The sequence below is a fragment of the Aulonocara sp. 'chitande type north' Nkhata Bay genome, linkage group LG2, assembly GCF_057382095.1.
Source record: "Aulonocara sp. 'chitande type north' Nkhata Bay isolate Kocher_YH1m ecotype deep benthic linkage group LG2, A_spYH_male_GT1.1, whole genome shotgun sequence".
NCBI lineage: Eukaryota > Metazoa > Chordata > Actinopteri > Cichliformes > Cichlidae > Aulonocara > Aulonocara sp. 'chitande type north' Nkhata Bay.
The window spans coordinates 21756778-21772729 of NC_141345.1; the positions used below are offsets into that span (position 1 = coordinate 21756778).

The following is a 15952-nucleotide window of genomic DNA, read 5'->3' on the forward strand; positions in this document are numbered from 1 at the left end:
ATCAATTTTAGTTAAAAAAAAAAAAGTTGCAGACTTTATAAAATCCAAGACTTTGTATTAGCTTGACAAATACAGTTCGTCTAGGCCTGTGTGTAATGGATACTAACAGATTTTTTTATGATAGTGAGTAAATCAGTTTTAAAGTATAATTTGAGTTCTTTTATCTTCAGTTTTTATAATCCACAACATATTGAAAACTGTTTTTAAATGGAAAAAACAAACGCAAAACAAGTTTTGAGAGTAATGATAATATACACTGTGGTCAGTATATACAACAGATTTTTATACAATATTTATCACAAATCTCTTCTTTTCTAGCGTGATGCATGTTTTCACTGTTCCATTTGCCCAAAACATTCTGTTGCAAACAAAGGGCAGCCTATAACTGAGAACAAAAACTGACCCACCCAAAACTATATTTTAAAAAAATCACATATCTATAAATATTCACACATCTAAAATATTCTTTACTTACATTTCAAATGTTAAAACAAATAAACAACAACTCACCCACACATTTAGCTCGTATCGGAGAGGCACTTTTTAAGGAAACTGGTGAATTGGGGGAAGCGATTTTACTGTGAGACTTGGGGAATTCCCATAACCCATAAAATGGCCTGATACTGAAGGCTCAGAACCTGGTGTGTGTCCAACTGTTTGGCCTGCCTTTGCCAACACATGAATGGAAAGCTGTATACATTTAAATCATTTATGTGCAGCAGCTTGCAGTTTGCAGCACATGCACGTGCTTCATATAAGGATGCATGGCAAAAAACCTACAATACTGAATGATACAAAAGAGCCACTGGGCACATAATGTGACAAGTATAACAGAGAAAAATGCAAAGACAACTTATTCTAGTGTGTATGCACAGTGTGGTAGGCCTACATGCAGAACAGTGCTTGGCTTGTTTGCATGAAGGAACCACAGTTATGAAAACTATAACAACATGAAGTCAACGGCTAAAGCAATATCTTCGACTCCCTCTGAGAACTGAGCACCTTTGAAATATGTAAACTTGAATCTGTTTAATTTATGCAGTACGAGCTCATCGTTGCTACAGCAAAAAAAAAAAAAAAAAAAAAAAAAAAAAAATCCCCCATTATCAAAAGGGAAATTCAAGAACAGTGTATGTATTGACATTAACAAAGTGTTATTGCAGTAATCTCTTAATCTCCTGTAATTATGATCAAATAGAGCAATTTCAAGTTGGGTGTGCCACTGAGAGCAGCAAGAGCTGCAGACTGCCTTGGATTTGGCGTACTGCAGGGGATTTCCTCGCCACATCTTTTTTTTCTTCTTTCCTCTTTTAACTTGCAGTGGCCCGACAACAGCTGCGCTCACACATATGCAATGAGCTGAAACACTAACAAGAAAAAGACAGCTGTCTTGCACTTTTCCTCTGCATTAACAAGTGTACAAGTGCAACTGACACACGTGAAATGAAGCATAAAGTGACGCGTTAATACGCGCAAATGTGGAAGAGCTAATATGAACGTGTTAACTATCTATTAGCTGCTATTCAATATCTCAAATCTGCTATTCTGGCATTGTCAGCCTTTATTTACACTAGTTCTCTTTTATGAGTAACAATAACATATGGGTATTTTTGCTAAGCAGAAGAGGTATTAAAATGGAAGGGGGGGTTTCCTGATCTTAAATATTCTAGTTCCCATTTTGCTCACCTCTGTACTGTTGCCAGTATCAACATGGTTAATTATTAAAGTGCCTTGTCAAATACAGGAACCCACGTCATAAAAAAGGTACAGCAAGAGAATGTGTGGTCTGATGAGACAAATTAAAAACTGTAATAACAACATGTAGTAAAAAAACAGAAGAGACAACTGTTTTCAATTGTGTATTTTTTTATTCAGGTGTGTGTGTTACCTTCAAATCACAGTATTTGTTGGATGGCCTATAAATTAAAGGTTCTGCTTTAGTACCTACTTGTTAAATACACTACAGATGCGAACATGATCATCTTCATCGTGAGCGTATAACACTGTAAAAAAAAAAAAAAAAAAGAACCGTCTCATCCTGCTGGACAGGAAGTTGAGACATGAGAGCAGAAAACTGGCTTGCAAGGCTGCGAGGTCATAGGTCACTTGATTTGGCTGAAGAGTGGCAGCAGTTACACTGAGAAAAGATGCTGACGTGAACCATCACAGTTTCACTCTGTCAACAGTCTTGTGGTCACTAAAGTCTGTGAACTGAGCTGCAGCGGGGCTATAACTGCGTTAATCTTCCCCTCCACAGAGAATCAGCAGGGTTTTGCGATAGTCTCCTGACGTGTCACCCTGTGCATGGTTATAAAAACACAAATAGTGGAAAAATCATTTGGTCATGTTTTGGAAGGCAGTGCTTTTTTCTGGCTCACACAATAGTTAAATGCAGAAGAGAAGCTGAGAAATCGGTCTATATCAACAAAGGAGTTAAAAGTGGAATTTCCCCTGTTTATCAGCTGACACTCATACAGTAGATAAAGATTTCTACTTTATAATCTCGATCAAGATTTCACATTTTTATGGCAAAAACGAAACTATGCAGGGCAACTGGTTAGCTTATATTAGTATACATTTTAGAAACAAGGGTAACACAAGCTGGCATTTTCCAGAGGAAACAGAACCAATAAATCTCCTGCTGTTGGCTTTAAGAGGTGCTGGAAGGTGGATTAATAGCGTAGATTGGGATTTGAAGCTTTCCCCCAAACTCTCAGAGGAACATAAGTAAGCATATTTCTCAAAACATGCACAGATTTAAACTTTGAGAAACTGCTCAAATCGAAACCGCTTTTGTAACTGAAACTAGCAAACTGAAAATGTACAATTAAATTGAATTAATTTAATAAATGATCAATTCAGTTATTTCTCTGCACAACTCATAAAAACAAGATAAAGCAATCCTTGCTCTTGCATAATGTGGAAATGTGTTTTCCAAACCAATCCAGGGCAGCTTGTTTTTATTGGTGTCACATTGATTTCATCTGTAAGTTATTATAGAACTGCTTTTAGGAACTTCCTGTCTCTGCATCTGTCAGCCAATCACAGAGCAGAGATAGAGGAAGAATGCAAGAGGGAAATTCCTAAACAGCTGTGTTGTGGCCACAGACCCATAGTCCACCGCAGAGAGCTATAGATTACCGTACCCCACCACCTTACCGCAGCAACAGAAAAAGGATGTGCACTGCATGCTCTGCACACAGCGGGACCAAAGCAATTAAACCAAACCTCCACAGACACACAAGTCACATGTGAACACAGCATGCCAAGCAGAGGTGTTAGTAGACAAAGACTCAGACTTACAATCATAGTTTCTACCTGGATGAATTCATGGAGGGAGGCATCGTGAGTTTCTTTGAACTCTTTTCGGATGTTAAAAAGGTCGATCTCGCTACGGGACACCATGATGCGGATCAGCGCTCTGTCGTCTGTACCAAGACCCTGCAGAGGAGATCAATAAATACTTTGTATATTCTGACTTAGACAACACAGGATTCTGCACCAATAAAAGTGACCTAATCACGTGTTACGGCTGACATCTAGTATCCAGATGACATGCTGAATAACTGATCTAACCCTAACTCATCTAAAACAGGATGAAGAGATACCTTCATGGCTTTGTACAAACGGTCTGCAAAATAAGAGGGCTGGTTCTTTACACTGCGGACTGCAAAGACAAGAGAAACATGCAACAGCTGAGAAGTTGTCACCCAGATTGGATTTCATCAACAGTATCATCCGCTGTGGCAAACTTGAAAGTAAAGGAGAATAAAGTCTGTAGTGAAAAATAGTTATTACCTATTGCATAAAATGCATTTTTCACATCTCCAGACATCTCCTTCTTAATAATCTGTTCAATGTCCTTGTTACTGCATTTGACAAACTCCTGGAACACTGTGAACAGCAAAGAGCACGAAAATCCACTGCATTTTGTTGGAGAAATTTAGTTGAACACTTGTAAAGATCATTGCAACCTACATATCTGTGATGACCTTTACCTTTCCTGAGATGAGGGAAGCTCCTGGTGCACAGGATGCTCATGAACTTCATCACCATGTCATCTGAGTCAGCATTGCATGCATCGGCAAGTTCCTGGTTTGTTCAGGAAGAACAGTGGGAACACAAAACCTTCAGATCCATTCTTACATTTCATATTTAAACACAGTAAAGAAAAGGATGCATTCAGTCACCTGAGCATCTGCATTAGCTCTTTCTACATCTGCAAGGCCCTCCTCTCTTGCACCCTGAACAGACAAGGAGGTTAAATGCAAATTAGTGCCGCTCTGTAAGGCTAGTGGTAAACCAAAAACGTATGCTTTTTTTGTAAGACACTATAAAAGACAGTTAGGGAGGTGATTAAATAGATCTATGTGTAACAGAGAACACAAACCAGACTACCAGACTGCAACTTGTGAGTGGGCGTGGAAATTACACACAGTGTGAGTTCTCATGATGATGACAGACATTACCTGCACGAGAGAAACGAGGATCCGACAGAAATGGCCTGATGTGTCTGACTGAATGGCATCCTCCAAAGACTTTTTATAGGCTGCAAAGTATGATATATTACATGCCCTGACAAAGGTTTTTAGGACAAAGCAAGTGATTCTTTAAGCCTTATTCTGGTGCCAAACTTACCACCCTGATAGGCAGCATTCATGGCATGTATTTCCTGATTGCTCCTGGTAACCAGGATCTCAATGAGAGCGTGTTCATCAGTCCCAGCCCCCTAGGAAAAAAAGCTAGTGTGAGCTTCATTTTTTGCTATTTTGGTGCCTGTTGTTTTTTTTGTTTTTTTAAAGAAATAGGCTTTCTAACTCTATGCTGATTATTGTATGTGTGGGACCCAGCAAGGTAGTGCTTTGTGAAATATAAAAAGGTACAAGAGCCCATTTCAAAGTTTAGCTGCCTGTTTAATTCTAAATAACACACTGGACTTCCAAGCTGTTGTCAACATCTAAGACTTACTACTTATCCAAAACAGGTTTCATCTGTTCAGTTCCCATATTAGGTGATAATTTGACTGTTTGCCTTCAAATAACCAAATTATTATATTTCACTATTTGAAAATGCATAAAACGAGGACACAAACAATTATGAAACACCATCTGCACGCAAGTGCTCTCTGCTGAGAGCAGAGGATGAGTCAGGTTTGCCACATAAGGAAATTCAGTCAGGTTGAAAAGTTATAAATACATTTTTATTTGACTATAAAATGTGTTCTATGTAATTTATCTCGGCCAAATATCAACCACCACGTGTTTGGGAAACAGGTATCAGTATATGGGGGATTAAATGAACCGTGTTCACTACTCATAGAAATGTAACATAATAGCACTGGAGTGTCATTTAACCCTTTACAGCCGGTCGGAGCGGGCACGCTCTGTTTTGCGTAACTATTTTTAAATCCCAGTAGCTCTGCAACCACGTAAGCTAGCGCAATAATTTTTTTTGCATATGAAACCGGAGGAGTTGTACTTACATCTGATGCCATCAGCTTGTCCTCGGTCACGGTTTCCTTCCACATAAAGCTTTGCAAAAACTGCATAAAAAGCGCTTGCAGGAACAAAAACATAATATTCCAGAAACACGCTGTGCCGATCCAATCAGCTGTTCATAACACTTCCTATGTTGGAATAGACGTCAGCGCCAATACCTGCCCGAAACCGGAAGTGACTTCATTTTCGCGGAAATGTAGTCTTTTTTATGATCAGGGCCTCAGTGCATATACTGGTCTTTTTAAAAGTTATCTTTGACTTTATGACTTTCTGTGTCGTTTCTGGGATGATTAGGACTCATATTGCACTGCTGGAAATAGTTTATTTTGATGCACATGCTGCTTTTTTGCAAATTTGCAGTATAATATTTATTTTCGTTTTTCCTGCAGTGTATAAAAATTGGTGTATTTCAAAAATAAAACTATGAAGACACTCAAAATAAATTTCCTGTGGTGGGAAACTATTTTGTGCAACTTTTTTGTATTTACAGTTTTGAGGGATAAGCCTCTTAAATTTCTCTAACTACAAATATATGTTAAAAAAGCAAAAACGATTTTCAATTTTTTTGTAGTTTATTGACCTTTTTTGCAATTTATGTAATTACTATGCACTTAATGCATACATATTATTAAAATCTGGGCTATAATGGTTGTATTGATGTATAGCAACTTGAAATGCTCCCAAAAATGGCTCCACAGCAGGTAAAAATATAATATAAGCTCTGGCGGACTTGGTTCTATGGTAGGTCTTAAAGGGTTAAGAGAGAAATCAGTGGGTGTTTTGGTTTAACTCCTACTTTACCTCCATTGCTTTTCTCATCATTTTGGCATCAAATTCAGCTGGCGTCAGCATGAGCCCAATTATCAGCCTCTCCAAGTTCTTTGACAATTCAGACTTCAGGTCCTTCATCAGATCCTGGAATGCCGAACACAGTGAGTTGTTAAAAGCTGTCGTATCCAGTGGAGGACACATAACAATAAACGAATAAAGGTAATATTTTGTGATTTAGCCATATTTTCTATCATTCCTGTGTCTTACCCTTCCAAGTAGGGATTTGAAGGCCTGTCTGATCTCTTGCCTCTGGGCATTACTTCTCCATGCAACAATATCAATGATTGCATCTTCATCTGTTCCTGTTATAAAGAAAAAGGAAATGCCATATGTAAAAAAAAAAAAAAAAAAAAAAAAAGAGTTTTGCAAAGTTGCCAGGATAGTGTCAGTGTGTTTTATATAGCGGGGTTTGCATACCAAATCCCTTCATGGCTTTCCTCAGTGCTTGTGCATCAGCAGCAGGGTCGAAATTAGGCGCCGGGCGGACTGTAGGCCTCAGCTGAGGTAGTGCACATAACAAAATTGAAAGACTGACAATTAGTATTTACTCACAGAGTGTCAAAGTTACTAATATCCGTTAATTAAATCCATATCTGTAAGCTTGAACTAAAAGCACAAAGAGGGCTGAAGAACATGCAAAATAAATTATTTGTTATTCAAGATTTTTTTTATTATCTGATAAAAAAATTATGAAGCAACACATTTGGCTTTATGATAATAATCTCTTGACATTTGAGGGGGCGGGTGCCCTCTTGAGTTTAGAATTCATGACACCGCTAACAATGCAAAAGGTTGGTAGGATGAAAAACAGCTCAGTTTCAGGAAGCATTAGAGAGACAGCCTTTTGTTGTCAAAAATGCTGAGATCTTTTTGACATTCACTCTCCAAATGGGGGTTTGGAGAGTTCATTCTAACAGAAAACTATTTGTGTTTCAGCGAACAGCACTCTGATCACATCTAGACAAAGCCTTCACTGTGTAGACATAACACCGTTAGCATATTGCCATAGCACATCATTACAGGGCCAGCAGGTAGTGGAGATGCAAGGCTCTGCTGAGGCAAACATGCAATCACACATCTAAGGTGGGAGCAGATGGAGCCCAAACCTGCACTCTGGTCATGGCACTTAATTCCCACATCTTGTAGGCTATCTGAGCAGCTTCAGGGAAGAATTCTCCAGCTAAGCTGCAATGACCGGTTTGACAAAACATAGCACACTCAGCAAAGCCAGAACCTCAAGCGGTAAATAGTGGGAACATTTCTAGGAAGAAGACTAAAATACAGTCTCTGCACCGTAAGTTTGTTTAAATCAATTATAAGCTTCAACAAAGAGTTTCCATTAGCCTCAGCATTCATTAAGATAATAAAGCTTTTACACAGTTCAAAGTAACAGTAGTAACGCCATACAGTGGTCCTCTAGCACCCCCTTCTGGATGCAGCATTCCTAAAACTTACTCATCATCCCCTCCACAGAGGTTGAGCAGAGTCCGCTTGTAATCCCCTGATGTATCATCCTGGTTGACATACACACACACACAAAGTCATATAAGTGCTCTACATTCACATACAGAGTGCATATAAAACATGCTGTACCTCTCTTTCTCACCTTAATCATGTTATAAAGTGACTTCTCATATCTAAGGCGGAAACACTCTCGAATGTCCAACATGTCAATTTCAGAGCGAGAAATCATGATCCGGATCAGAGTGTTGTCAGCTGTACCGAGACCCTGGAGGGATTGAGGGACGATGCATTGTGGCAACAGTTAAGTAATCCTGAGCAATTTTAATAAATTTAACAATCTGTCACTAACAAGACCTCATTCATCATAACTGTACCAGTAAGTGTGCCTACAAACACACTGGAACCAAACTGAATGGCTACTTGAGCTTACCTTCATTGACTTGTAGAGGCGCTTGGCAAAGAACATGGAAACGCTCCTTATGCACTGGACTATGAGAAAAATGACCAAATTAGGCACTGTGTTGTGTCACAATGTAAAGTACATTTCAGTGCATTTCCTACCAACGGCCAGCATCAGTCTCTCAAAGTCTCCAGACAGCTCGTTCTTAATGCTGTCCTCAATGCTCATCTCTGCAATCTTCTCATATTCATCAAAAACTAAACAAACAGAGGAAAATATTGCACAAAAGTACCAATCTCATCCTTTTGGGTCATTATTGTGTAAAATCTTGAGTTTGCCTTTGTGCTTTAATTCCCCCCAGATTTGACTAAAATGGTTGTCCTGGCATGTTAGCAAGTTTAGGTAACACACATAGTAGCAGGAGGCTAATACTGAGGACAGCCAGCTTCTGAGTCACTTGAGGTCAGAGTGGGGATGACTGGAACGCCTCATTGTTGAGATATTTTCTCGGAGAACTGAGCTTACCCATGCGGAGGTGGGTCACACTACGGTTTCCCAGGATCATGATAAATTTGGCCTCGTCCGTCCCCCACTGCTCCTCTCCAGCTGCATAGAGATCCTACAGAGAGTTTAGAAAACAGATAGGGTCCAGGGCTGAGTTATTATAATTTCGTATTTTGTAATTATATTTCATTTTTGGTTTTAATTCGGTTTAGTTTCAGGTGGTTTCCAGAGTGAGTTTACTCGTTTCAGTTCAGTTTTTTATTGTTTGAAAATGTTTAGTTTTAGTTTAGTTTCTATTACTTTCAGTCTTAGTTTTAGTCTTTAGTAATTATTACTGTGAGCAGGGCATCGTGTCAGAGGCAAGATTTAAGTAAATCAGTACAGGTATTACAACAGAAACACAGGACTTTTTAAGCAGCTGACTTACAGTCTTATAGACATTAACATTTCTAGAAATACGTTCATGAAAGCCTCATAAGGCAAATTTTGATGAAATTTTACCAAAATAACAAACACTAAAACTAATGATATTTATATTTTTATTTTTATTTCAGTTAATTTTACAAAATCAGAAAATCATTTCATTTAATTGATTTTATTCTGATCTCTACTTTTTAATTCTTATCTTAGTTATTTAAAATGTTTTTTCACATCTACATTTATTTCTTAGTTGAGTTTTAGTTAACTATAACAACCTTGGTGCAAGATTTATCTCAGGGTCACAGAAGCTGTACTGACCTTAATTAATAAGCCAAATACCCACTGCACTATCCTGGATGCCTAAAATTCTTGATTGACATTAGCTTTTATGTTTAGTCTTAATTTAAAAAAATGCATACACATCTGCTGAACTAATTTTTGTTAAATTGACTGCAGCGCTTCCACGTGTCAGCACAATACTCATTTAAAGCAACAGAGGCCATTCAGCACTGCCACCAATATGATACTTTAAAAGGAAAGTAAAGGACGCTCTTACAACAGGACACTTCAAGTATTCTTCAAACAAAGGCTGTGTAAAGTCAAACAGCATGTGCATGTTTAGCTTTTATGTTGGCTATAAAATGCTTACTTGGGCATCCTGCTGAACCAGGTCTGCATCCACTACTCCTGACTCATCTCTGGTCCCCTAGAAGTATTGAATCAAAACAACAGACTGCAGATTAGTCAGAGTTTAAAGGCACAGTGATCAAAGCGTGTTTGAGTTTCCTACTTAGTCAACTCACCTGAAGTAAAACAACCAGCATCTTCTTAAAGTGGCCTGAAGTGTCTGCGATTACATCCTCCTCCAGGTCTCTGCCATAGGCTGGGTACACAGATGACAGTTCTAAATACTATCAGATGCGTAATTCAAGTGACGTCTTAGATAAAACATCTTACCGTCCTTGTATGCTGCAACCATGTCATGTATTTGTTTATTGTTCCTAGAAGCCAGTACTTCAATCAGGCATCTCTCATTTGTTCCAGCACCCTTAAAACAGAGTATGAAGGCGGATGTGAAACAGTTTCTGCCTCATTTAATATGGAGTGAGAGCGAATCAAATTTTTTGGCTTACTGTGATTGCATCATGGATTTCTTTGGCATCGTGGTAGGCCGGGGTTCTCATCAGACTGACAATGAGGCGCTCAAATTTTCCCGTGAGCTCATATTTGAGATCATCAATCAGGTCCTGATGAAAGAGAATTTCGGTGATGCTGGACTCAAAACTGCTATCTTAAGCTTTTAAAGTGTCTAAGCAATGTCTGGAAATTACAGTTGTGCTTAGATGTTCACATACACTCATCATGGGCGTAAATGTCTGGTCATTTTGGGCTTTCAATAATTTCTTTGAGCTGTTATTTTCCCACAGTGAAATGACTATATGGCATAGATCTTTAATGGCTGAAACAAAAACAAGAATTGGGTGCCTCGGCTTTACTCCGTCAAACATACCTCTTATTATTTTGGCCAGAATACTCAATCTTTGTCTCATCTAACCATAAAGATTTCTCGAGAAAGTATTTGACTTTTCTAAAATGGTATGTTGATTTTGGAGTAGATGCCCCTACTATCCTCTCGGTCCGTGGTGATTTCAAACTCTCTTCATTGGAGACAGTGATGCTGGTGTTCCAACAGTTTCCAGTTCATGGCAGGCTTGAGCTTCGGTGGTTCCTGGGTTCTGAGAATGGCAGTTTTGGTCTACTCCCTTGACAAAATGGTGACACATCTGAATAACTTTACGTACAGTTGTTTGTAGTGATGATCCTGGAATCTGCAGCTGGTTAGGAATGGCTCCAGGAGACCTTCCCAAACTGCGTAAATCTACAATTGTCCTTCTTAGATCGTCACTGAGTTTCTCTAAATATTGGTCAGTAAAATACATTTGACCCTGCATGGATTGAAGACACTCCAAAATAAATTCAAAATTGTGCACCTAATTCTTATTTTAAACCCATTAAATATGTATACTCTACATTTATTGCAACCTGGAAAAAAATAATGGTTAAAATAAATCATTAGATCATTGAAATTAACAGATGAATGCCAAGTAAACTTCTGACCACAGCTGTAGCATTTAAAAATGTATTTGTTTACCTGTCCAAAGTTGCTTTTGTAAGCTGCGATGATTTCTTGCCTTTGCGCATTGCTTCGAGAGGTGACCAGGTCCAAGATGGCCTCTTTGTCACTTCCTGAGAAACAGAAAAGAAACATTTTCAACAAAGACCTAAAAACTCATCCTAGACAGCATCGAGAAATTCGTCAAGTGATGATTCAACTGACTAGTGAGGAGGACAAACGATGACCTTTACACCTCTGTGGCCATGAATCACGGAGGAGTGGGGCACTCACCAATGCCTTTCATAGCACTGTAAAGGGCCTCGGCATCAGCGGTGGGGTCAAAATCGGGAGCGTCTGTTATTGTACCTCTGAACACCTGAAAGAGTGAACAGCTCAAGTCAATTTCAAACATTTTCAGTTAAGATAAGAATAAATAACACAGACATGCTACTCTTTCATGCTTAAATAAGAAGTGACAAGAACATATGATATCAAAGTACATCTGAAACAAGATTTCTGTTGTTCGGTATGGTTAGGTCAAAGGTGTCTTTTAATAATAAACTGAATAATAAATAAATACAGCAATGACACTGGTCTGTGGTTACAGAGGTGAGGCCACCAGCTACCAGCCAAGAGCAACAACAAGGGTCTACAATACCTGATACAACATAAATATACTACATTAGTATTTTTGATTATTTGCTATATTAGCAATGTGATTCTGGAGATGGCATTTTAAAACTGTTAAATGGACTGCTATGAAACTTGATACAATCAGTCATCAAGTCCAGTGACTTTGCTGCTTCATACGGTTTTCCTCTACTGCCATGTGTCATTAAAATATTGGGTTTTTAGTCGACAGCCATGAAATTTGATACATTAATGTCTCCATCAGGATAAATTCCTCTAATTTTTGTCACTACATTTCTATGCTAATTATGCTAACACAACCAAACATGTGAGCATTCTTCATGTTACATGTCAACATATCAGTGTAGCTTTTCTGTAGAAAGAAGGAGACTAAAAAAGAAAGGCTAGTATGAGAGAAGAGGATCTCACATTTTGAGCCACAGCTTGCATTTTGCAGATGGCTCGAAACAGCAGTGGGCTTGGCTTTGCTATGACTTTGCATATGCTGCTCACCTCCAGAGCAGACCAGTTGTAAACCCTTTTTTTAACCATACACTTTGCTTTTTTAATAAATTTGCACTTTATGTCCCATTCTCTAACAATGCATTATCTCAACCCACACCTCCTTGCATGCTGAGAGTAGTGGAGTGGTGTAGCAGCAGTGACAGCAGCTGAGTATTTGCACCTGTCTCACCCCCAACAGATCAGAGTGTGTGTATGTTGCTTGCCTGTTTGTGCAGGGGCGGGAAAGTAGACAGGGTCGGGTTGCACACAGAACTTTTACACATCAGACCATCTAATATGCAATAGCTCAAAAAGGATGAAAAATATCAACATTATGATCTTGTAATAATAAGATCTTCACAAAAACGGCTGAAAAATGAAACTGCAGCAGCTGCTCTCGAGGTTACTGCTGCATTGAGGCTGTCAGCCAAGTTGTGCTCTCCGCCCAGCTACAGAAGCCACTGTATATGCTCTGCTTAACATCACTCCTCAGGACAGCTGTAAAGCTTCACTCACGTGGCAACAGGCCACAAACACAAGCCCCTAGCAACAGACTTTAACTAAACTAATCACGGTTCGGTAAAGTGAATTTAATAACAATAAGTTGATTTCTATGCATCCCTCCCCCTATAAGTGCAATTTGTTTCATCTGGTGCCCAAACTTTAAAAGAGGTAAGAGCTAGTTTGTGTTTAACCTTAAATAATTTTACAAAGTCATTCTGGAAAAATGCGTCAGGTATAACGAGGTGCTGCAGGTAGCACTGACACTCTACACTCCTGTTTTTGATGTTGCGCAGGGCTCACATGGTGGCAGATGGCAGCCTCACTCTATCCACGCCAGTGTCACACAAAACAATTCATTCTGCTGCACTGATACAAGATCTGGTCTGCAGTTTGATTATAGCTAACATGATACAAGGCCAGATGACCAAGCTCTTGTCCACTTACCATGTCTATATTTGGTCTTATATGTCAACACTGCTCAGGAATCAATAGTTTCAGGCCTAAAGGGAAAACAGAAATGCTGAGGTACAGGTAGCCAGTTGCACTGGAAAACATCCTTGCAATGTGAAAGGTGACCTTCACCTCAGCTTTGGATGAAACTATGTTGCAAACAATGATGATCTTTATTTCCTGAGTAAATACAAAGAGGTACTGTTATTCATTATCCAGGCTGTTCTTAGCTAGAGCGCAGGAGCAAAAAGCAGACGGGGGCCTGCTTTTTATTAGACTCAACCTCATATTCACACAAAAATACATTGATGGATGGAATATGTTTTATTTAAACTTGCAGGAAAGCTGGAGCCACATTTCCCATGCAGCTATATTCTGACTATAATGCAGACATTCAGACAAGGTAAACATGTTGAGGCGTCAGTACAGAGAAGCTACTTCTTCTAGACTGACGATACTTAATTTAGAATCACAACACAGAAGTAGGCTACACTGAACTTACACACAAATAGTTTTTAAGGAATAAAGAATTTATGCTAAATTGAGGGGGGGAAGAGTACTCCACATGGTTTGAAATACTGTACTGTTTGTTTAAAACTCCAGTGAGGCTTTCCCAAAAATAGCACGCGCGCAGTTTATCTTAATATCAGAAGACAGGTCTGGGGGACAGGGCCTCTCGGCCTCTCTCTCCCTTTATATGTACACAGGGCCACACCCTTCTCTGTTAATTCCCCCCACATACACACACCGAAGGATATTCTTTAAATCAGAGGCTTTAAATCTAATGGTATATTGTTTTTCTGAATTAAGTTTCATTTTAAACTTTCCTCGAGTTGAATTTTATTACAGCCGTTCCTTCTGCAGCCACGGGTGCCAGGGGCACATTTAAAAATGACACCTCAGCAAACTTTTCTGTTAATTTGTGACCCATTATATGGAGCCGACAGCGAACGACAGAGAGCAGCTTACCTTCTCGGTGCAGGAAGTATCGGTGCAGAGTGACAGCGGCCCCTAAACTCGGTCTGTCTTTCCCCCCCGGTCGGATGAATTCAGGCCGGCCAGTTACTCGTCCTCAGTGACGTGGTGACTGCGGCGCTCTCTCGCGCGGCTTCTGTAAAGCGTGCGCGCATGTCTGCGTGTGAGAGAGAGACAGAAAGTGCGGGCTTGAGAGAGCGAGAAAGAGAGAGCGGTGCTTTGATATATACGTGCTTAATGCAAGAGAATGCTTCAAACACGGGTGTAAATGTGACTGGGTAATAGCTGCTTATTTCTATTATTTCCCCCACACCCTAATGTTGAAAAAATAAATAAATAAATAAATAAATATATATATATATATATATATATATATATATATATATATATATATATATATATATATATGAACGATTAATTGACACCTTTCTTTCTTTTATATATTGAGCCACCACTTGGAGCTGGTAACAGGCAAGCATAACTTTCTGAATTTTGGCACATGCGCACGAGTCTGAGTTTTAACAGAGAGCAGCTTACTGACACTGACGTGACAATTTGTTCTATTTCTGTCCTGTCAGAAGACCTCCAGTAAGTGTGGAGGGGCGTGTGAGTGCGTGTGTGTGTTTAGTGGGAGGGGAGGGGGAGCATAGCTGCGGTATGACAGTAAAACGAGTGCCACATTCATTGCTCTATTCCTGGAATGCATGCATGCATGTTTTGCCCACAAATTTGCGTGTTGCATGTGTATTTCCTGTGATCTTTTATGTTGGGCTTTTTACTTCATTCATTCATGGTGATACTGGTGACACCGCATGTGGAGAGAAAGGTGACAGAAGAGATGATGAGAAACTAGAGGTGACTTACAGGAAGCTGACAGGGAGTCCAGTGCTCCACTTCGCAACAGCAAAGAAAAAAAGGGGGCATGACTCAGTATTTCATTAGGTGAATAAAAATGTGATAAAAGTTCACACCTGGTCTATGTGCTTGATAAATGATCTTATTTACTGTGTTCAGATGCAATTCACACATCACATGCTCAGTGAGGCACAGAAGACAGGGAGATAAGATTAACATTAAACCCTGTTTGCTCTCTTCAAAGGTTGGGGAGGGAGCAGAGATAAGCACGCTATGTCTATGGGAGGGAAAGACAGATTGATGATGGGGAGGTGGTTATGAACATCTGTAGTGATGTTTCAGCAACATTTTAGATTAGACCAATTAGATCATTGTGTAAATGTTGATCAACCCGTTTAACAGGAAAAATGTCCTGTTTTGGAGGCCCTGTATGTTTTACATTTGAATGTTATACTCCTTGTTACTTGAAGAATATGTTTTGGTCTGTGCCTCTGGTACTATGAACTTTAAAGTGGACGTATTGGGCAAAAACCTATAGCGTCAGAGGCTTTAGCTTTGATCTATGAATGAAATGAGTCCACTGATATGTTTTTCTTTTTTCTTTTGGTTTCCTCTCCTTTAGTGTACCCTTTTCATCTTCGCCCCCAACCAGTGTTGAAAGAATGGGGTGTCCATATGGTGGAAACAGTGAAGCGGCAGAGAGGAATTTCTTTTGTTGCACAGCGACCTCTTGTGGTTTGAAGATATACTGCATACCCAACATAACAATTTCATTCTGGCTGAGATGGGAAATATATATTA

The 15952-nt window shown here is 39.3% G+C and overlaps 1 protein-coding gene and 1 long non-coding RNA gene across 5 annotated transcripts in view; one reads left to right on the forward strand and one right to left on the reverse strand.

Moving 5' to 3' along the window:
• The window catches only part of LOC147337746 (uncharacterized), a 38542-nt gene extending 22590 nt beyond the window's left edge, over window positions 1-15952 (forward strand). Inside the window, exon 3 of the long non-coding RNA XR_015131420.1 lies at window positions 15774-15952. This is a non-coding gene — a long non-coding RNA (uncharacterized LOC147337746). The remainder of the gene's footprint in view (window positions 1-15773) is intronic.
• anxa6 (annexin A6) lies at window positions 1831-14440 on the reverse strand. Of its 4 annotated transcripts, XM_086310013.1 has the most exons (26): window positions 14291-14408; window positions 13454-13501; window positions 13316-13371; window positions 11525-11609; window positions 11270-11364; window positions 10251-10364; window positions 10075-10165; window positions 9921-10000; window positions 9767-9823; window positions 8719-8812; window positions 8355-8450; window positions 8224-8282; window positions 7936-8058; window positions 7785-7843; window positions 7436-7514; window positions 6747-6828; window positions 6537-6631; window positions 6300-6413; window positions 4639-4729; window positions 4470-4549; window positions 4191-4244; window positions 3999-4092; window positions 3799-3894; window positions 3609-3667; window positions 3304-3441; window positions 1831-2298 (listed from the first exon to the last, which is right to left on the reverse strand). In XM_086310013.1, exons 3-26 carry the CDS (start codon window positions 13316-13318, stop codon window positions 2239-2241), a joined length of 1998 nt encoding a protein of 665 aa, XP_086166139.1. In that variant the 5' UTR covers window positions 13319-13371; window positions 13454-13501; window positions 14291-14408; the 3' UTR covers window positions 1831-2238. The 4 variants fall into 4 exon arrangements, with proteins under 4 accessions (XP_086166139.1, XP_086166146.1, XP_086166129.1 ...); XM_086310020.1 differs by lacking the exon at window positions 13454-13501 and having other exon boundaries at window positions 3319-3441; window positions 14291-14440; XM_086310003.1 differs by lacking the exon at window positions 13454-13501 and having other exon boundaries at window positions 14291-14440.

Excerpts from the sequence above, each read along its gene's own strand:
- anxa6 (XM_086310003.1), bottom strand. Across the intron at positions 4,550-4,638 it reads GAATGCTGCCTATCAGGGTG|CCTATAAAAAGTCTTTGGAG; the intron begins GTAAGTTTGGCA and ends CATACTTTGCAG. Across the intron at positions 3,442-3,608 it reads GTTTGTACAAAGCCATGAAG|GGTCTTGGTACAGACGACAG; the intron begins GTATCTCTTCAT and ends TCTCCTCTGCAG.